Source organism: Triturus cristatus, chromosome 12 (assembly GCF_964204655.1).
Source record: "Triturus cristatus chromosome 12, aTriCri1.1, whole genome shotgun sequence".
Taxonomy (NCBI): domain Eukaryota; kingdom Metazoa; phylum Chordata; class Amphibia; order Caudata; family Salamandridae; genus Triturus; species Triturus cristatus.
This window is the reverse complement of record NC_140595.1, coordinates 401,769,014-401,790,754: the sequence shown is the minus strand read 5'-3', so window position 1 is coordinate 401,790,754 and position 21,741 is coordinate 401,769,014. Positions and strand designations below refer to the sequence as shown.

The 21,741-nt window shown below is 39.6% G+C and overlaps 1 protein-coding gene across 1 annotated transcript in view; it reads left to right on the top strand.

The window, feature by feature from the left end:
• The window catches only part of LOC146776021 (uncharacterized), a 62,510-nt gene that overhangs the window by 6,220 nt on the left and 34,549 nt on the right, over window positions 1-21,741 (top strand). Inside the window, exons 6-21 of the mRNA XM_085638332.1 lie at window positions 681-803; window positions 2,064-2,186; window positions 3,385-3,500; window positions 4,758-4,880; window positions 6,141-6,256; window positions 7,453-7,574; window positions 8,761-8,882; window positions 10,142-10,263; window positions 11,450-11,571; window positions 12,831-12,952; window positions 14,212-14,333; window positions 15,520-15,635; window positions 16,895-17,017; window positions 18,204-18,324; window positions 19,584-19,705; window positions 20,892-21,013. Coding sequence (XP_085494458.1) covers window positions 681-694 — 14 coding nt within the window. The 3' untranslated portion in view covers window positions 695-803; window positions 2,064-2,186; window positions 3,385-3,500; ... (11 more) ...; window positions 19,584-19,705; window positions 20,892-21,013. The remainder of the gene's footprint in view (window positions 1-680; window positions 804-2,063; window positions 2,187-3,384; window positions 3,501-4,757; window positions 4,881-6,140; window positions 6,257-7,452; window positions 7,575-8,760; window positions 8,883-10,141; window positions 10,264-11,449; window positions 11,572-12,830; window positions 12,953-14,211; window positions 14,334-15,519; window positions 15,636-16,894; window positions 17,018-18,203; window positions 18,325-19,583; window positions 19,706-20,891; window positions 21,014-21,741) is intronic.

Sequence of the window (21,741 nt, the reverse complement as noted above, 5' to 3'; positions counted from 1 at the left end):
ACATGAGGGACACTTTGTTGCCTAGCAAGCTTACATCATAAAGCGAAAGCAAGATGTTGTCTGACATGAAGGCCACTCGGTTACCTAGCAAGCAGTAGGATACATTTTTCTTGGTAATGAAATGAGTAGCAGGATAGACAGGATGCCCAACTGAAAACTAAGAATGGTAAGATGTAAGAAAGTATGGCATTTATTGAGACTTCTAAATGTGTATAAACGCAAGTTTGAGCACAGGAGTCTGACCTTCACTATTGCTGAACTGGTAGCAATTGGCTAAAATGAAGATGGTAATTATGCTATTCATAGTTTTTATTATTCCCATTAAGTGTAGCAAACCCCCCCTCTCAACTTATCAGCTGGCTTACTTGCTACTGGCATAACATATCCTAAACCAAATGAAGTGAGAAGGGTACGCTGCCACTTGGATGGCAAACAGATCTATTTACCTACGTCCTAATGTACGTGCTACAGTTGTTTAGAGACTGTTAGCAAATGAGACATGGGTGCAGAGAAGTATAGGAGGTTAAAAACACAAATTGAGATTTTATTTTCTAATGAGCTGTTGATTTTCACAATAATACAGTCTCCACAGTATTGATCTGTTTACCCTTTATAAAAATCAAGATTTTTTTTCTATTGCTTAATGTAAATGTGCTAACAGTGGACTTTTCCATCTGCAGATTATACTGTATGACCACCAGTGGCAGTGTTTGCCAACCGAGTTTCTCTGCATTGCCGAGACTGAAGAAAAAAAAAAAACAAGAAGTCTTCCGGCAAACGGCATCATTTTACCAATTTATATGGTAAGCAAAACTCACAATCATTCCTTTAAGCTTTAAAAAGACGTTCACAGCATCAGAATGTCCTCACTACCTTATAGTCGGAGTCTGTGCCTGAATACAATTTGTCAAGATGGAAGTAATATGAATCACGTTGTGTTGGTCATGATAGTTAATAAAAGACTGACTGCCTCCAACGCTACTAAAGCCTGCTTTTATATTCTGGTGCTAGCAATGTTCCATTTGAGGAAATTGCTGCCTTTGAGGCTGAAATGCACTATCTCACTTTAGAACGATAGTGCTACGTTCTGAAGGAAGGAAGCTTATGTAGCCTCTTCCCCTGCACTCTGTGTGTTGGACTCTGATACTCAAGATGGATTGTTGTTAATGATAATCTCCTTTTTTGTATCCATCTCCATCCCACTTTCAAAAAGGCTCCAGTGCATTGAGTGGTTCATAGTCTTTTACCATTCCCCGTCCTATTTGGCTTGTAGTCATGAATACAGATGTCTGATCTCTCATCCTCCTGTGTGGTCAGCTTCCACAAGGACAATTGGTCCAGTGCCGCTCTGACATCATAAAGCTAAAGCAAGATGTTGTCTGACATGAGGGACACTTTGTTGCCTAGCAAGCTTACATCATAAAGCAAAAGCAAGATGTTGTCTGACATGAAGGCCACTCGGTTACCTAGCAAGCAGTAGGATACATTTTTCTTGGTAATGAAATGAGTAGCAGGATAGACAGGATGCCCAACTGAAAACTAAGAATGGTAAGATGTAAGAAAGTATGGCATTTATTGAGACTTCTAAATGTGTATAAACGCAAGTTTGAGCACAGGAGTCTGACCTTCACTATTGCTGAACTGGTAGCAATTGGCTAAAATGAAGATGGTAATTATGCTATTCATAGTTTTTATTATTCCCATTAAGTGTAGCAAACCCCCCCCTCTCAACTTATCAGCTGGCTTACTTGCTACTGGCATAACATATCCTAAACCAAATGAAGTGAGAAGGGTACGCTGCCACTTGGATGGCAAACAGATCTATTTACCTACGTCCTAATGTACGTGCTACAGTTGTTTAGAGACTGTTAGCAAATGAGACATGGGTGCAGAGAAGTATAGGAGGTTAAAAACACAAATTGAGATTTTATTTTCTAATGAGCTGTTGATTTTCACAATAATACAGTCTCCACAGTATTGATCTGTTTACCCTTTATAAAAATCAAGATTTTTTTTCTATTTCTTAATGTAAATGTGCTAACAGTGGACTTTTCCATCTGCAGATTATACTGAATGACCACCAGTGGCAGTGTTTGCCACCCGAGTTTCTCTGCATTGCCGAGACTGAAGAAAAAAAAAGAAAAAGAAGTCTTCCGGCAAACGGCATCATTTTACCAATTTATATGGTAAGCAAAACTCACAATCATTCCTTTAAGCTTTAAAAAGACGTTCACAGCATCAGAATGTCCTCACTACCTTATAGTCGGAGTCTGTGCCTGAATACAATTTGTCAAGATGGAAGTAATATGAATCACGTTGTGTTGGTCATGATAGTTAATAAAAGACTGACTGCCTCCAACGCTACTAAAGCCTGCTTTTATATTCTGGTGCTAGCAATGTTCCATTTGAGGAAATTGCTGCCTTTGAGGCTGAAATGCACTATCTCACTTTAGAACGATAGTGCTACGTTCTGAAGGAAGGAAGCTTATGTAGCCTCTTCCCCTGCACTCTGTGTGTTGGACTCTGATACTCAAGATGGATTGTTGTTAATGATAATCTCCTTTTTTGTATCCATCTCCATCCCACTTTCAAAAAGGCTCCAGTGCATTGAGTGGTTCATAGTCTTTTACCATTCCCCCTCCTATTTGCCTTGTAGTCATGAATACAGATGTCTGATCTCTCATCCTCCTGTGTGGTCAGCTTCCACAAGGACAATAGGTCCAGTGCCGCTCTGACATCATAAAGCTAAAGCAAGATGTTGTCTGACATGAAGGCCACTCGGTTACCTAGCAAGCAGTAGGATACATTTTCTTGGTAATGAAATGAGTAGCAGGATAGACAGGATGCCCAACTGAAAACTAAGAATGGTAAGATGTAAGAAAGTATGGCATTTATTGAGACTTCTAAATGTGTATAAACGCAAGTTTGAGCACAGGAGTCTGACCTTCACTATTGCTGAACTGGTAGCAATTGGCTAAAATGAAGATGGTAATTATGCTATTCATAGTTTTTATTATTCCCATTAAGTGTAGCAAACCCCCCCCCCTCTCAACTTATCAGCTGTCTTACTTGCTACTGGCATAACATATCCTAAACCAAATGAAGTGAGAAGGGTACGCTGCCACTTGGATGGCAAACAGATCTTTTTACCTACGTCCTAATGTACGTGCTACAGTTGTTTAGAGACTGTTAGCAAATGAGACATGGGTGCAGAGAAGTATAGGAGGTTAAAAACACAAATTGAGATTTTATTTTCTAATGAGCTGTTGATTTTCACAATAATACAGTCTCCACAGTATTGATCTGTTTACCCTTTATAAAAATAAAGATTTTTTTTCTATTGCCTAATGTAAATGTGCTAACAGTGGACTTTTCCATCTGCAGATTATACTGAATGACCACCAGTGGCAGTGTTTGCCAACCGAGTTTCTCTGCATTGCCGAGACTGAAGAAAAAAAAGAAGTCTTCCGGCAAACGGCATCATTTTACCAATTTATATGGTAAGCAAAACTCACAATCATTCCTTTAAGCTTTAAAAAGACGTTCACAGCATCAGAATGTCCTCACTACCTTATAGTCGGAGTCTGTGCCTGAATACAATTTGTCAAGATGGAAGTAATATGAATCACGTTGTGTTGGTCATGATAGTTAATAAAAGACTGACTGCCTCCAACGCTACTAAAGCCTGCTTTTATATTCTGGTGCTAGCAATGTTCCATTTGAGGAAATTGCTGCCTTTGAGGCTGAAATGCACTATCTCACTTTAGAACGATAGTGCTACGTTCTGAAGGAAGGAAGCTTATGTAGCCTCTTCCCCTGCACTCTGTGTGTTGGACTCTGATACTCAAGATGGATTGTTGTTAATGATAATCTCCTTTTTTGTATCCATCTCCATCCCACTTTCAAAAAGGCTCCAGTGCATTGAGTGGTTCATAGTCTTTTACCATTCCCCGTCCTATTTGGCTTGTAGTCATGAATACAGATGTCTGATCTCTCATCCTCCTGTGTGGTCAGCTTCCACAAGGACAATTGGTCCAGTGCCGCTCTGACCTCATAAAGCTAAAGCAAGATGTTGTCTGACATGAGGGACACTCTGTTGCCTAGCAAGCTTACATCATAAAGCGAAAGCAAGATGTTGTCTGACATGAAGGCCACTCGGTTACCTAGCAAGCAGTAGGATACATTTTTCTTGGTAATGAAATGAGTAGCAGGATAGACAGGATGCCCAACTGAAAACTAAGAATGGTAAGATGTAAGAAAGTATGGCATTTATTGAGACTTCTAAATGTGTATAAACGCAAGTTTGAGCACAGGAGTCTGACCTTCACTATTGCTGAACTGGTAGCAATTGGCTAAAATGAAGATGGTAATTATGCTATTCATAGTTTTTATTATTCCCATTAAGTGTAGCAAACCCCCCCTCTCAACTTATCAGCTGGCTTACTTGCTACTGGCATAACATATCCTAAACCAAATGAAGTGAGAAGGGTACGCTGCCACTTGGATGGCAAACAGATCTATTTACCTACGTCCTAATGTACGTGCTACAGTTGTTTAGAGACTGTTAGCAAATGAGACATGGGTGCAGAGAAGTATAGGAGGTTAAAAACACAAATTGAGATTTTATTTTCTAATGAGCTGTTGATTTTCACAATAATAGTCTCCACAGTATTGATCTGTTTACCCTTTATAAAAATCAAGATTTTTTTTCTATTGCTTAATGTAAATGTGCTAACAGTGGACTTTTCCATCTGCAGATTATACTGTATGACCACCAGTGGCAGTGTTTGCCAACCGAGTTTCTCTGCATTGCCGAGACTGAAGAAAAAAAAAAAACAAGAAGTCTTCCGGCAAACGGCATCATTTTACCAATTTATATGGTAAGCAAAACTCACAATCATTCCTTTAAGCTTTAAAAAGACGTTCACAGCATCAGAATGTCCTCACTACCTTATAGTCGGAGTCTGTGCCTGAATACAATTTGTCAAGATGGAAGTAATATGAATCACGTTGTGTTGGTCATGATAGTTAATAAAAGACTGACTGCCTCCAACGCTACTAAAGCCTGCTTTTATATTCTGGTGCTAGCAATGTTCCATTTGAGGAAATTGCTGCCTTTGAGGCTGAAATGCACTATCTCACTTTAGAACGATAGTGCTACGTTCTGAAGGAAGGAAGCTTATGTAGCCTCTTCCCCTGCACTCTGTGTGTTGGACTCTGATACTCAAGATGGATTGTTGTTAATGATAATCTCCTTTTTTGTATCCATCTCCATCCCACTTTCAAAAAGGCTCCAGTGCATTGAGTGGTTCATAGTCTTTTACCATTCCCCGTCCTATTTGGCTTGTAGTCATGAATACAGATGTCTGATCTCTCATCCTCCTGTGTGGTCAGCTTCCACAAGGACAATTGGTCCAGTGCCGCTCTGACATCATAAAGCTAAAGCAAGATGTTGTCTGACATGAGGGACACTTTGTTGCCTAGCAAGCTTACATCATAAAGCAAAAGCAAGATGTTGTCTGACATGAAGGCCACTCGGTTACCTAGCAAGCAGTAGGATACATTTTTCTTGGTAATGAAATGAGTAGCAGGATAGACAGGATGCCCAACTGAAAACTAAGAATGGTAAGATGTAAGAAAGTATGGCATTTATTGAGACTTCTAAATGTGTATAAACGCAAGTTTGAGCACAGGAGTCTGACCTTCACTATTGCTGAACTGGTAGCAATTGGCTAAAATGAAGATGGTAATTATGCTATTCATAGTTTTTATTATTCCCATTAAGTGTAGCAAACCCCCCCCTCTCAACTTATCAGCTGGCTTACTTGCTACTGGCATAACATATCCTAAACCAAATGAAGTGAGAAGGGTACGCTGCCACTTGGATGGCAAACAGATCTATTTACCTACGTCCTAATGTACGTGCTACAGTTGTTTAGAGACTGTTAGCAAATGAGACATGGGTGCAGAGAAGTATAGGAGGTTAAAAACACAAATTGAGATTTTATTTTCTAATGAGCTGTTGATTTTCACAATAATACAGTCTCCACAGTATTGATCTGTTTACCCTTTATAAAAATCAAGATTTTTTTTCTATTTCTTAATGTAAATGTGCTAACAGTGGACTTTTCCATCTGCAGATTATACTGAATGACCACCAGTGGCAGTGTTTGCCACCCGAGTTTCTCTGCATTGCCGAGACTGAAGAAAAAAAAGAAGTCTTCCGGCAAACGGCATCATTTTACCAATTTATATGGTAAGCAAAACTCACAATCATTCCTTTAAGCTTTAAAAAGACGTTCACAGCATCAGAATGTCCTCACTACCTTATAGTCGGAGTCTGTGCCTGAATACAATTTGTCAAGATGGAAGTAATATGAATCACGTTGTGTTGGTCATGATAGTTAATAAAAGACTGACTGCCTCCAACGCTACTAAAGCCTGCTTTTATATTCTGGTGCTAGCAATGTTCCATTTGAGGAAATTGCTGCCTTTGAGGCTGAAATGCACTATCTCACTTTAGAACGATAGTGCTACGTTCTGAAGGAAGGAAGCTTATGTAGCCTCTTCCCCTGCACTCTGTGTGTTGGACTCTGATACTCAAGATGGATTGTTGTTAAAGATAATCTCCTTTTTTGTATCCATCTCCATCCCACTTTCAAAAAGGCTCCAGTGCATTGAGTGGTTCATAGTCTTTTACCATTCCACCTCCTATTTGCCCTGTAGTCATGAATAGAGATGTCTGATCTCTCATCCTCCTGTGTGGTCAGCTTCCACAAGGACAATTGGTCCAGTGCCGCTCTGACCTCATAAAGCTAAAGCAAGATGTTGTCTGACATGAAGGCCACTCGGTTACCTAGCAAGCAGTAGGATACATTTTTCTTGGTAATGAAATGAGTAGCAGGATAGACAGGATGCCCAACTGAAAACTAAGAATGGTAAGATGTAAGAAAGTATGGCATTTATTGAGACTTCTAAATGTGTATAAACGCAAGTTTGAGCACAGGAGTCTGACCTTCACTATTGCTGAACTGGTAGCAATTGGCTAAAATGAAGATGGTAATTATGCTATTCATAGTTTTTATTATTCCCATTAAGTGTAGCAAACCCCCCCTCTCAACTTATCAGCTGGCTTACTTGCTACTGGCATAACATATCCTAAACCAAATGAAGTGAGAAGGGTACGCTGCCACTTGGATGGCAAACAGATCTATTTACCTACGTCCTAATGTACGTGCTACAGTTGTTTAGAGACTGTTAGCAAATGAGACATGGGTGCAGAGAAGTATAGGAGGTTAAAAACACAAATTGAGATTTTATTTTCTAATGAGCTGTTGATTTTCACAATAATACAGTCTCCACAGTATTGATCTGTTTACCCTTTATAAAAATCAAGATTTTTTTTCTATTGCTTAATGTAAATGTGCTAACAGTGGACTTTTCCATCTGCAGATTATACTGTATGACCACCAGTGGCAGTGTTTGCCAACCGAGTTTCTCTGCATTGCCGAGACTGAAGAAAAAAAAAAAAAAGAAGTCTTCCGGCAAACGGCATCATTTTACCAATTTATATGGTAAGCAAAACTCACAATCATTCCTTTAAGCTTTAAAAAGACGTTCACAGCATCAGAATGTCCTCACTACCTTATAGTCGGAGTCTGTGCCTGAATACAATTTGTCAAGATGGAAGTAATATGAATCACGTCGTGTTGGTCATGATAGTTAATAAAAGACTGACTGCCTCCAACGCTACTAAAGCCTGCTTTTATATTCTGGTGCTAGCAATGTTCCATTTGAGGAAATTGCTGCCTTTGAGGCTGAAATGCACTATCTCACTTTAGAACGATAGTGCTACGTTCTGAAGGAAGGAAGCTTATGTAGCCTCTTCCCCTGCACTCTGTGTGTTGGACTCTGATACTCAAGATGGATTGTTGTTAATGATAATCTCCTTTTTTGTATCCATCTCCATCCCACTTTCAAAAAGGCTCCAGTGCATTGAGTGGTTCATAGTCTTTTACCATTCCCCGTCCTATTTGCCTTGTAGTCATGAATACAGATGTCTGATCTCTCATCCTCCTGTGTGGTCAGCTTCCACAAGGACAATAGGTCCAGTGCCGCTCTGACATCATAAAGCTAAAGCAAGATGTTGTCTGACATGAAGGCCACTCGGTTACCTAGCAAGCAGTAGGATACATTTTCTTGGTAATGAAATGAGTAGCAGGATAGACAGGATGCCCAACTGAAAACTAAGATGAAAGAAAGTATGGCATTTATTGAGACTTCTAAATGTGTATAAACGCAAGTTTGAGCACAGGAGTCTGACCTTCACTATTGCTGAACTGGTAGCAATTGGCTAAAATGAAGATGGTAATTATGCTATTCATAGTTTTTATTATTCCCATTAAGTGTAGCAAACCCCCCCTCTCAACTTATCAGCTGTCTTACTTGCTACTGGCATAACATATCCTAAACCAAATGAAGTGAGAAGGGTACGCTGCCACTTGGATGGCAAACAGATCTATTTACCTACGTCCTAATGTACGTGCTACAGTTGTTTAGAGACTGTTAGCAAATGAGACATGGGTGCAGAGAAGTATAGGAGGTTAAAAACACAAATTGAGATTTTATTTTCTAATGAGCTGTTGATTTTCACAATAATACAGTCTCCACAGTATTGATCTGTTTACCCTTTATAAAAATCAAGATTTTTTTTCTATTGCTTAATGTAAATGTGCTAACAGTGGACTTTTCCATCTGCAGATTATACTGTATGACCACCAGTGGCAGTGTTTGCCAACCGAGTTTCTCTGCATTGCCGAGACTGAAGAAAAAAAAAAAAAAGAAGTCTTCCGGCAAACGGCATCATTTTACCAATTTATATGGTAAGCAAAACTCACAATCATTCCTTTAAGCTTTAAAAAGACGTTCACAGCATCAGAATGTCCTCACTACCTTATAGTCGGAGTCTGTGCCTGAATACAATTTGTCAAGATGGAAGTAATATGAATCACGTTGTGTTGGTCATGATAGTTAATAAAAGACTGACTGCCTCCAACGCTACTAAAGCCTGCTTTTATATTCTGGTGCTAGCAATGTTCCATTTGAGGAAATTGCTGCCTTTGAGGCTGAAATGCACTATCTCACTTTAGAACGATAGTGCTACGTTCTGAAGGAAGGAAGCTTATGTAGCCTCTTCCCCTGCACTCTGTGTGTTGGACTCTGATACTCAAGATGGATTGTTGTTAATGATAATCTCCTTTTTTGTATCCATCTCCATCCCACTTTCAAAAAGGCTCCAGTGCATTGAGTGGTTCATAGTCTTTTACCATTCCCCGTCCTATTTGGCTTGTAGTCATGAATACAGATGTCTGATCTCTCATCCTCCTGTGTGGTCAGCTTCCACAAGGACAATAGGTCCAGTGCCGCTCTGACATCATAAAGCTAAAGCAAGATGTTGTCTGACATGAGGGACACTTTGTTGCCTAGCAAGCTTACATCATAAAGCGAAAGCAAGATGTTGTCTGACATGAAGGCCACTCGGTTACCTAGCAAGCAGTAGGATACATTTTTCTTGGTAATGAAATGAGTAGCAGGATAGACAGGATGCCCAACTGAAAACTAAGAATGGTAAGATGTAAGAAAGTATGGCATTTATTGAGACTTCTAAATGTGTATAAACGCAAGTTTGAGCACAGGAGTCTGACCTTCACTATTGCTGAACTGGTAGCAATTGGCTAAAATGAAGATGGTAATTATGCTATTCATAGTTTTTATTATTCCCATTAAGTGTAGCAAACCCCCCCTCTCAACTTATCAGCTGGCTTACTTGCTACTGGCATAACATATCCTAAACCAAATGAAGTGAGAAGGGTACGCTGCCACTTGGATGGCAAACAGATCTATTTACCTACGTCCTAATGTACGTGCTACAGTTGTTTAGAGACTGTTAGCAAATGAGACATGGGTGCAGAGAAGTATAGGAGGTTAAAAACACAAATTGAGATTTTATTTTCTAATGAGCTGTTGATTTTCACAATAATACAGTCTCCACAGTATTGATCTGTTTACCCTTTATAAAAATCAAGATTTTTTTTCTATTGCTTAATGTAAATGTGCTAACAGTGGACTTTTCCATCTGCAGATTATACTGAATGACCACCAGTGGCAGTGTTTGCCACCCGAGTTTCTCTGCATTGCCGAGACTGAAGAAAAAAAAAAAAAAGAAGTCTTCCGGCAAACGGCATCATTTTACCAATTTATATGGTAAGCAAAACTCACAATCATTCCTTTAAGCTTTAAAAAGACGTTCACAGCATCAGAATGTCCTCACTACCTTATAGTCGGAGTCTGTGCCTGAATACAATTTGTCAAGATGGAAGTAATATGAATCACGTTGTGTTGGTCATGATAGTTAATAAAAGACTGACTGCCTCCAACGCTACTAAAGCCTGCTTTTATATTCTGGTGCTAGCAATGTTCCATTTGAGGAAATTGCTGCCTTTGAGGCTGAAATGCACTATCTCACTTTAGAACGATAGTGCTACGTTCTGAAGGAAGGAAGCTTATGTAGCCTCTTCCCCTGCACTCTGTGTGTTGGACTCTGATACTCAAGATGGATTGTTGTTAATGATAATCTCCTTTTTTGTATCCATCTCCATCCCACTTTCAAAAAGGCTCCAGTGCATTGAGTGGTTCATAGTCTTTTACCATTCCCCCTCCTATTTGCCTTGTAGTCATGAATACAGATGTCTGATCTCTCATCCTCCTGTGTGGTCAGCTTCCACAAGGACAATAGGTCCAGTGCCGCTCTGACATCATAAAGCTAAAGCAAGATGTTGTCTGACATGAAGGCCACTCGGTTACCTAGCAAGCAGTAGGATACATTTTCTTGGTAATGAAATGAGTAGCAGGATAGACAGGATGCCCAACTGAAAACTAAGATGAAAGAAAGTATGGCATTTATTGAGACTTCTAAATGTGTATAAACGCAAGTTTGAGCACAGGAGTCTGACCTTCACTATTGCTGAACTGGTAGCAATTGGCTAAAATGAAGATGGTAATTATGCTATTCATAGTTTTTATTATTCCCATTAAGTGTAGCAAACCCCCCCTCTCAACTTATCAGCTGTCTTACTTGCTACTGGCATAACATATCCTAAACCAAATGAAGTGAGAAGGGTACGCTGCCACTTGGATGGCAAACAGATCTATTTACCTACGTCCTAATGTACGTGCTACAGTTGTTTAGAGACTGTTAGCAAATGAGACATGGGTGCAGAGAAGTATAGGAGGTTAAAAACACAAATTGAGATTTTATTTTCTAATGAGCTGTTGATTTTCACAATAATACAGTCTCCACAGTATTGATCTGTTTACCCTTTATAAAAATCAAGATTTTTTTTCTATTGCTTAATGTAAATGTGCTAACAGTGGACTTTTCCATCTGCAGATTATACTGTATGACCACCAGTGGCAGTGTTTGCCAACCGAGTTTCTCTGCATTGCCGAGACTGAAGAAAAAAAAAAAAAAGAAGTCTTCCGGCAAACGGCATCATTTTACCAATTTATATGGTAAGCAAAACTCACAATCATTCCTTTAAGCTTTAAAAAGACGTTCACAGCATCAGAATGTCCTCACTACCTTATAGTCGGAGTCTGTGCCTGAATACAATTTGTCAAGATGGAAGTAATATGAATCACGTTGTGTTGGTCATGGTAGTTAATAAAAGACTGACTGCCTCCAACGCTACTAAAGCCTGCTTTTATATTCTGGTGCTAGCAATGTTCCATTTGAGGAAATTGCTGCCTTTGAGGCTGAAATGCACTATCTCACTTTAGAACGATAGTGCTACGTTCTGAAGGAAGGAAGCTTATGTAGCCTCTTCCCCTGCACTCTGTGTGTTGGACTCTGATACTCAAGATGGATTGTTGTTAATGATAATCTCCTTTTTTGTATCCATCTCCATCCCACTTTCAAAAAGGCTCCAGTGCATTGAGTGGTTCATAGTCTTTTACCATTCCCCGTCCTATTTGGCTTGTAGTCATGAATACAGATGTCTGATCTCTCATCCTCCTGTGTGGTCAGCTTCCACAAGGACAATAGGTCCAGTGCCGCTCTGACATCATAAAGCTAAAGCAAGATGTTGTCTGACATGAGGGACACTTTGTTGCCTAGCAAGCTTACATCATAAAGCGAAAGCAAGATGTTGTCTGACATGAAGGCCACTCGGTTACCTAGCAAGCAGTAGGATACATTTTTCTTGGTAATGAAATGAGTAGCAGGATAGACAGGATGCCCAACTGAAAACTAAGAATGGTAAGATGTAAGAAAGTATGGCATTTATTGAGACTTCTAAATGTGTATAAACGCAAGTTTGAGCACAGGAGTCTGACCTTCACTATTGCTGAACTGGTAGCAATTGGCTAAAATGAAGATGGTAATTATGCTATTCATAGTTTTTATTATTCCCATTAAGTGTAGCAAACCCCCCCTCTCAACTTATCAGCTGGCTTACTTGCTACTGGCATAACATATCCTAAACCAAATGAAGTGAGAAGGGTACGCTGCCACTTGGATGGCAAACAGATCTATTTACCTACGTCCTAATGTACGTGCTACAGTTGTTTAGAGACTGTTAGCAAATGAGACATGGGTGCAGAGAAGTATAGGAGGTTAAAAACACAAATTGAGATTTTATTTTCTAATGAGCTGTTGATTTTCACAATAATACAGTCTCCACAGTATTGATCTGTTTACCCTTTATAAAAATCAAGATTTTTTTTCTATTGCTTAATGTAAATGTGCTAACAGTGGACTTTTCCATCTGCAGATTATACTGAATGACCACCAGTGGCAGTGTTTGCCACCCGAGTTTCTCTGCATTGCCGAGACTGAAGAAAAAAAAAAAAAAGAAGTCTTCCGGCAAACGGCATCATTTTACCAATTTATATGGTAAGCAAAACTCACAATCATTCCTTTAAGCTTTAAAAAGACGTTCACAGCATCAGAATGTCCTCACTACCTTATAGTCGGAGTCTGTGCCTGAATACAATTTGTCAAGATGGAAGTAATATGAATCACGTTGTGTTGGTCATGATAGTTAATAAAAGACTGACTGCCTCCATTGCTACTAAAGCCTGCTTTTATATTCTGGTGCTAGCAATGTTCCATTTGAGGAAATTGCTGCCTTTGAGGCTGAAATGCACTATCTCACTTTAGAACGATAGTGCTACGTTCTGAAGGAAGGAAGCTTATGTAGCCTCTTCCCCTGCACTCTGTGTGTTGGACTCTGATACTCAAGATGGATTGTTGTTAATGATGATCTCCTTTTTTGTATCCATCTCCATCCCACTTTCAAAAAGGCTCCAGTGCATTGAGTGGTTCATAGTCTTTTACCATTCCCCCTCCTATTTGCCTTGTAGTCATGAATACAGATGTCTGATCTCTCATCCTCCTGTGTGGTCAGCTTCCACAAGGACAATTGGTCCAGTGCCGCTCTGACATCATAAAGCTAAAGCAAGATGTTGTCTGACATGAGGGACACTCTGTTGCCTAGCAAGCTTACATCATAAAGCGAAAGCAAGATGTTGTCTGAGATGAAGGCCACTCGGTTACCTAGCATGCAGTAGGATACATTTTTCTTGGTAATGAAATGAGTAGCAGGCTAGACAGGATGCCCAACTGAAAACTAAGAATGGTAAGATGTAAGAAAGTATGGCATTTATTGAGACTTCTAAATGTGTATAAACGCAAGTTTGAGCACAGGAGTCTGACCTTCACTATTGCTGAACTGGTAGCAATTGGCTAAAATGAAGATGGTAATTATGCTATTCATAGTTTTTATTATTCCCATTAAGTGTAGCAAACCCCCCCTCTCAACTTATCAGCTGGCTTACTTGCTACTGGCATAACATATCCTAAACCAAATGAAGTGAGAAGGGTACGCTGCCACTTGGATGGCAAACAGATCTATTTACCTACGTCCTAATGTACGTGCTACAGTTGTTTAGAGACTGTTAGCAAATGAGACATGGGTGCAGAGAAGTATAGGAGGTTAAAAACACAAATTGAGATTTTATTTTCTAATGAGCTGTTGATTTTCACAATAATACAGTCTCCACAGTATTGATCTGTTTACCCTTTATAAAAATCAAGATTTTTTTTCTATTGCTTAATGTAAATGTGCTAACAGTGGACTTTTCCATCTGCAGATTATACTGAATGACCACCAGTGGCAGTGTTTGCCACCCGAGTTTCTCTGCATTGCCGAGACTGAAGAAAAAAAAAAAAAAGAAGTCTTCCGGCAAACGGCATCATTTTACCAATTTATATGGTAAGCAAAACTCACAATCATTCCTTTAAGCTTTAAAAAGACGTTCACAGCATCAGAATGTCCTCACTACCTTATAGTCGGAGTCTGTGCCTGAATACAATTTGTCAAGATGGAAGTAATATGAATCACGTTGTGTTGGTCATGATAGTTAATAAAAGACTGACTGCCTCCAACGCTACTAAAGCCTGCTTTTATATTCTGGTGCTAGCAATGTTCCATTTGAGGAAATTGCTGCCTTTGAGGCTGAAATGCACTATCTCACTTTAGAACGATAGTGCTACGTTCTGAAGGAAGGAAGCTTATGTAGCCTCTTCCCCTGCACTCTGTGTGTTGGACTCTGATACTCAAGATGGATTGTTGTTAATGATAATCTCCTTTTTTGTATCCATCTCCATCCCACTTTCAAAAAGGCTCCAGTGCATTGAGTGGTTCATAGTCTTTTACCATTCCCCCTCCTATTTGCCTTGTAGTCATGAATACAGATGTCTGATCTCTCATCCTCCTGTGTGGTCAGCTTCCACAAGGACAATAGGTCCAGTGCCGCTCTGACATCATAAAGCTAAAGCAAGATGTTGTCTGACATGAAGGCCACTCGGTTACCTAGCAAGCAGTAGGATACATTTTCTTGGTAATGAAATGAGTAGCAGGATAGACAGGATGCCCAACTGAAAACTAAGATGAAAGAAAGTATGGCATTTATTGAGACTTCTAAATGTGTATAAACGCAAGTTTGAGCACAGGAGTCTGACCTTCACTATTGCTGAACTGGTAGCAATTGGCTAAAATGAAGATGGTAATTATGCTATTCATAGTTTTTATTATTCCCATTAAGTGTAGCAAACCCCCCCTCTCAACTTATCAGCTGTCTTACTTGCTACTGGCATAACATATCCTAAACCAAATGAAGTGAGAAGGGTACGCTGCCACTTGGATGGCAAACAGATCTATTTACCTACGTCCTAATGTACGTGCTACAGTTGTTTAGAGACTGTTAGCAAATGAGACATGGGTGCAGAGAAGTATAGGAGGTTAAAAACACAAATTGAGATTTTATTTTCTAATGAGCTGTTGATTTTCACAATAATACAGTCTCCACAGTATTGATCTGTTTACCCTTTATAAAAATAAAGATTTTTTTTCTATTGCCTAATGTAAATGTGCTAACAGTGGACTTTTCCATCTGCAGATTATACTGAATGACCACCAGTGGCAGTGTTTGCCAACCGAGTTTCTCTGCATTGCCGAGACTGAAGAAAAAAAAGAAGTCTTCCGGCAAACGGCATCATTTTACCAATTTATATGGTAAGCAAAACTCACAATCATTCCTTTAAGCTTTAAAAAGACGTTCACAGCATCAGAATGTCCTCACTACCTTATAGTCGGAGTCTGTGCCTGAATACAATTTGTCAAGATGGAAGTAATATGAATCACGTTGTGTTGGTCATGATAGTTAATAAAAGACTGACTGCCTCCAACGCTACTAAAGCCTGCTTTTATATTCTGGTGCTAGCAATGTTCCATTTGAGGAAATTGCTGCCTTTGAGGCTGAAATGCACTATCTCACTTTAGAACGATAGTGCTACGTTCTGAAGGAAGGAAGCTTATGTAGCCTCTTCCCCTGCACTCTGTGTGTTGGACTCTGATGCTCAAGATGGATTGTTGTTAATGATAATCTCCTTTTTTGTATCCATCTCCATCCCACTTTCAAAAAGGCTCCAGTGCATTGAGTGGTTCATAGTCTTTTACCATTCCCCGTCCTATTTGGCTTGTAGTCGTGAATACAGATGTCTGATCTCTCATCCTCCTGTGTGGTCAGCTTCCACAAGGACAATTGGTCCAGTGCCGCTCTGACATCATAAAGCTAAAGCAAGATGTTGTCTGACATGAGGGACACTTTGTTGCCTAGCAAGCTTACATCATAAAGCGAAAGCAAGATGTTGTCTGACATGAAGGCCACTCGGTTACCTAGCAAGCAGTAGGATACATTTTTCTTGGTAATGAAATGAGTAGCAGGATAGACAGGATGCCCAACTGAAAACTAAGAATGGTAAGATGTAAGAAAGTATGGCATTTATTGAGACTTCTAAATGTGTATAAACGCAAGTTTGAGCACAGGAGTCTGACCTTCACTATTGCTGAACTGGTAGCAATTGGCTAAAATGAAGATGGTAATTATGCTATTCATAGTTTTTATTATTCCCATTAAGTGTAGCAAACCCCCCCTCTCAACTTATCAGCTGGCTTACTTGCTACTGGCATAACATATCCTAAACCAAATGAAGTGAGAAGGGTACGCTGCCACTTGGATGGCAAACAGATCTATTTACCTACGTCCTAATGTACGTGCTACAGTTGTTTAGAGACTGTTAGCAAATGAGACATGGGTGCAGAGAAGTATAGGAGGTTAAAAACACAAATTGAGATTTTATTTTCTAATGAGCTGTTGATTTTCACAATAATACAGTCTCCACAGTATTGATCTGTTTACCCTTTATAAAAATCAAGATTTTTTTTCTATTGCTTAATGTAAATGTGCTAACAGTGGACTTTTCCATCTGCAGATTATACTGTATGACCACCAGTGGCAGTGTTTGCCAACCGAGTTTCTCTGCATTGCCGAGACTGAAGAAAAAAAAAAAACAAGAAGTCTTCCGGCAAACGGCATAATTTTACCAATTTATATGGTAAGCAAAACTCACAATCATTCCTTTAAGCTTTAAAAAGACGTTCACAGCATCAGAATGTCCTCACTACCTTATAGTCGGAGTCTGTGCCTGAATACAATTTGTCAAGATGGAAGTAATATGAATCACGTTGTGTTGGTCATGATAGTTAATAAAAGACTGACTGCCTCCAACGCTACTAAAGCCTGCTTTTATATTCTGGTGCTAGCAATGTTCCATTTGAGGAAATTGCTGCCTTTGAGGCTGAAATGCACTATCTCACTTTAGAACGATAGTGCTACGTTCTGAAGGAAGGAAGCTTATGTAGCCTCTTCCCCTGCACTCTGTGTGTTGGACTCTGATACTCAAGATGGATTGTTGTTAATGATAATCTCCTTTTTTGTATCCATCTCCATCCCACTTTCAAAAAGGCTCCAGTGCATTGAGTGGTTCATAGTCTTTTACCATTCCCCCTCCTATTTGCCTTGTAGTCATGAATACAGATGTCTGATCTCTCATCCTCCTGTGTGGTCAGCTTCCACAAGGACAATAGGTCCAGTGCCGCTCTGACATCATAAAGCTAAAGCAAGATGTTGTCTGACATGAAGGCCACTCGGTTACCTAGCAAGCAGTAGGATACATTTTCTTGGTAATGAAATGAGTAGCAGGATAGACAGGATGCCCAACTGAAAACTAAGATGAAAGAAAGTATGGCATTTATTGAGACTTCTAAATGTGTATAAACGCAAGTTTGAGCACAGGAGTCTGACCTTCACTATTGCTGAACTGGTAGCAATTGGCTAAAATGAAGATGGTAATTATGCTATTCATAGTTTTTATTATTCCCATTAAGTGTAGCAAACCCCCCCTCTCAACTTATCAGCTGTCTTACTTGCTACTGGCATAACATATCCTAAACCAAATGAAGTGAGAAGGGTACGCTGCCACTTGGATGGCAAACAGATCTATTTACCTACGTCCTAATGTACGTGCTACAGTTGTTTAGAGACTGTTAGCAAATGAGACATGGGTGCAGAGAAGTATAGGAGGTTAAAAACACAAATTGAGATTTTATTTTCTAATGAGCTGTTGATTTTCACAATAATACAGTCTCCACAGTATTGATCTGTTTACCCTTTATAAAAATCAAGATTTTTTTTCTATTGCTTAATGTAAATGTGCTAACAGTGGACTTTTCCATCTGCAGATTATACTGTATGACCACCAGTGGCAGTGTTTGCCAACCGAGTTTCTCTGCATTGCCGAGACTGAAGAAAAAAAAAAAAAGAAGTCTTCCGGCAAACTGCATCATTTTACCAATTTATATGGTAAGCAAAACTCACAATCATTCCTTTAAGCTTTAAAAAGACGTTCACAGCATCAGAATGTCCTCACTACCTTATAGTCGGAGTCTGTGCCTGAATACAATTTGTCAAGATGGAAGTAATATGAATCACGTTGTGTTGGTCATGATAGTTAATAAAAGACTGACTGCCTCCAACGCTACTAAAGCCTGCTTTTATATTCTGGTGCTAGCAATGTTCCATTTGAGGAAATTGCTGCCTTTGAGGCTGAAATGCACTATCTCACTTTAGAACGATAGTGCTACGTTCTGAAGGAAGGAAGCTTATGTAGCCTCTTCCCCTGCACTCTGTGTGTTGGACTCTGATACTCAAGATGGATTGTTGTTAATGATAATCTCCTTTTTTGTATCCATCTCCATCCCACTTTCAAAAAGGCTCCAGTGCATTGAGTGGTTCATAGTCTTTTACCATTCCCCGTCCTATTTGGCTTGTAGTCATGAATACAGATGTCTGATCTCTCATCCTCCTGTGTGGTCAGCTTCCACAAGGACAATAGGTCCAGTGCCGCTCTGACATCATAAAGCTAAAGCAAGATGTTGTCTGACATGAGGGACACTTTGTTGCCTAGCAAGCTTACATCATAAAGCGAAAGCAAGATGTTGTCTGACATGAAGGCCACTCGGTTACCTAGCAAGCAGTAGGATACATTTTTCTTGGTAATGAAATGAGTAGCAGGATAGACAGGATGCCCAACTGAAAACTAAGAATGGTAAGATGTAAGAAAGTATGGCATTTATTGAGACTTCTAAATGTGTATAAACGCAAGTTTGAGCACAGGAGTCTGACCTTCACTATTGCTGAACTGGTAGCAATTGGCTAAAATGAAGATGGTAATTATGCTATTCATAGTTTTTATTATTCCCATTAAGTGTAGCAAACCCCCCCTCTCAACTTATCAGCTGGCTTACTTGCTACTGGCATAACATATCCTAAACCAAATGAAGTGAGAAGGGTACGCTGCCACTTGGATGGCAAACAGATCTATTTACCTACGTCCTAATGTACGTGCTACAGTTGTTTAGAGACTGTTAGCAAATGAGACATGGGTGCAGAGAAGTATAGGAGGTTAAAAACACAAATTGAGATTTTATTTTCTAATGAGCTGTTGATTTTCACAATAATACAGTCTCCACAGTATTGATCTGTTTACCCTTTATAAAAATCAAGATTTTTTTTCTATTGCTTAATGTAAATGTGCTAACAGTGGACTTTTCCATCTGCAGATTATACTGAATGACCACCAGTGGCAGTGTTTGCCACCCGAGTTTCTCTGCATTGCCGAGACTGAAGAAAAAAAAAAAAAAGAAGTCTTCCGGCAAACGGCATCATTTTACCAATTTATATGGTAAGCAAAACTCACAATCATTCCTTTAAGCTTTAAAAAGACGTTCACAGCATCAGAATGTCCTCACTACCTTATAGTCGGAGTCTGTGCCTGAATACAATTTGTCAAGATGGAAGTAATATGAATCACGTTGTGTTGGTCATGATAGTTAATAAAAGACTGACTGCCTCCAACGCTACTAAAGCCTGCTTTTATATTCTGGTGCTAGCAATGTTCCATTTGAGGAAATTGCTGCCTTTGAGGCTGAAATGCACTATCTCACTTTAGAACGATAGTGCTACGTTCTGAAGGAAGGAAGCTTATGTAGCCTCTTCCCCTGCACTCTGTGTGTTGGACTCTGATACTCAAGATGGATTGTTGTTAATGATAATCTCCTTTTTTGTATCCATCTCCATCCCACTTTCAAAAAGGCTCCAGTGCATTGAGTGGTTCATAGTCTTTTACCATTCCCCCTCCTATTTGCCTTGTAGTCATGAATACAGATGTCTGATCTCTCATCCTCCTGTGTGGTCAGCTTCCACAAGGACAATAGGTCCAGTGCCGCTCTGACATCATAAAGCTAAAGCAAGATGTTGTCTGACATGAAGGCCACTCGGTTACCTAGCAAGCAGTAGGATACATTTTCTTGGTAATGAAATGAGTAGCAGGATAGACAGGATGCCCAACTGAAAACTAAGATGAAAGAAAGTATGGCATTTATTGAGACTTCTAAATGTGTATAAACGCAAGTTTGAGCACAGGAGTCTGACCTTCACTATTGCTGAACTGGTAGCAATTGGCTAAAATGAAGATGGTAATTATGCTATTCATAGTTTTTATTATTCCCATTAAGTGTAGCAAACCCCCCCTCTCAACTTATCAGCTGTCTTACTTGCTACTGGCATAACATATCCTAAACCAAATGAAGTGAGAAGGGTACGCTGCCACTTGGATGGCAAACAGATCTATTTACCTACGTCCTAATGTACGTGCTACAGTTGTTTAGAGACTGTTAGCAAATGAGACATGGGTGCAGAGAAGTATAGGAGGTTAAAAACACAAATTGAGATTTTATTTTCTAATGAGCTGTTGATTTTCACAATAATACAGTCTCCACAGTATTGATCTGTTTACCCTTTATAAAAATCAAGATTTTTTTTCTATTGCTTAATGTAAATGTGCTAACAGTGGACTTTTCCATCTGCAGATTATACTGTATGACCACCAGTGGCAGTGTTTGCCAACCGAGTTTCTCTGCATTGCCGAGACTGAAGAAAAAAAAAAAAAAGAAGTCTTCCGGCAAACTGCATCATTTTACCAATTTATATGGTAAGCAAAACTCACAATCATTCCTTTAAGCTTTAAAAAGACGTTCACAGCATCAGAATGTCCTCACTACCTTATAGTCGGAGTCTGTGCCTGAATACAATTTGTCAAGATGGAAGTAATATGAATCACGTTGTGTTGGTCATGATAGTTAATAAAAGACTGACTGCCTCCAACGCTACTAAAGCCTGCTTTTATATTCTGGTGCTAGCAATGTTCCATTTGAGGAAATTGCTGCCTTTGAGGCTGAAATGCACTATCTCACTTTAGAACGATAGTGCTACGTTCTGAAGGAAGGAAGCTTATGTAGCCTCTTCCCCTGCACTCTGTGTGTTGGACTCTGATACTCAAGATGGATTGTTGTTAATGATAATCTCCTTTTTTGTATCCATCTCCATCCCACTTTCAAAAAGGCTCCAGTGCATTGAGTGGTTCATAGTCTTTTACCATTCCCCGTCCTATTTGGCTTGTAGTCATGAATACAGATGTCTGATCTCTCATCCTCCTGTGTGGTCAGCTTCCACAAGGACAATAGGTCCAGTGCCGCTCTGACATCATAAAGCTAAAGCAAGATGTTGTCTGACATGAGGGACACTTTGTTGCCTAGCAAGCTTACATCATAAAGCGAAAGCAAGATGTTGTCTGACATGAAGGCCACTCGGTTACCTAGCAAGCAGTAGGATACATTTTTCTTGGTAATGAAATGAGTAGCAGGATAGACAGGATGCCCA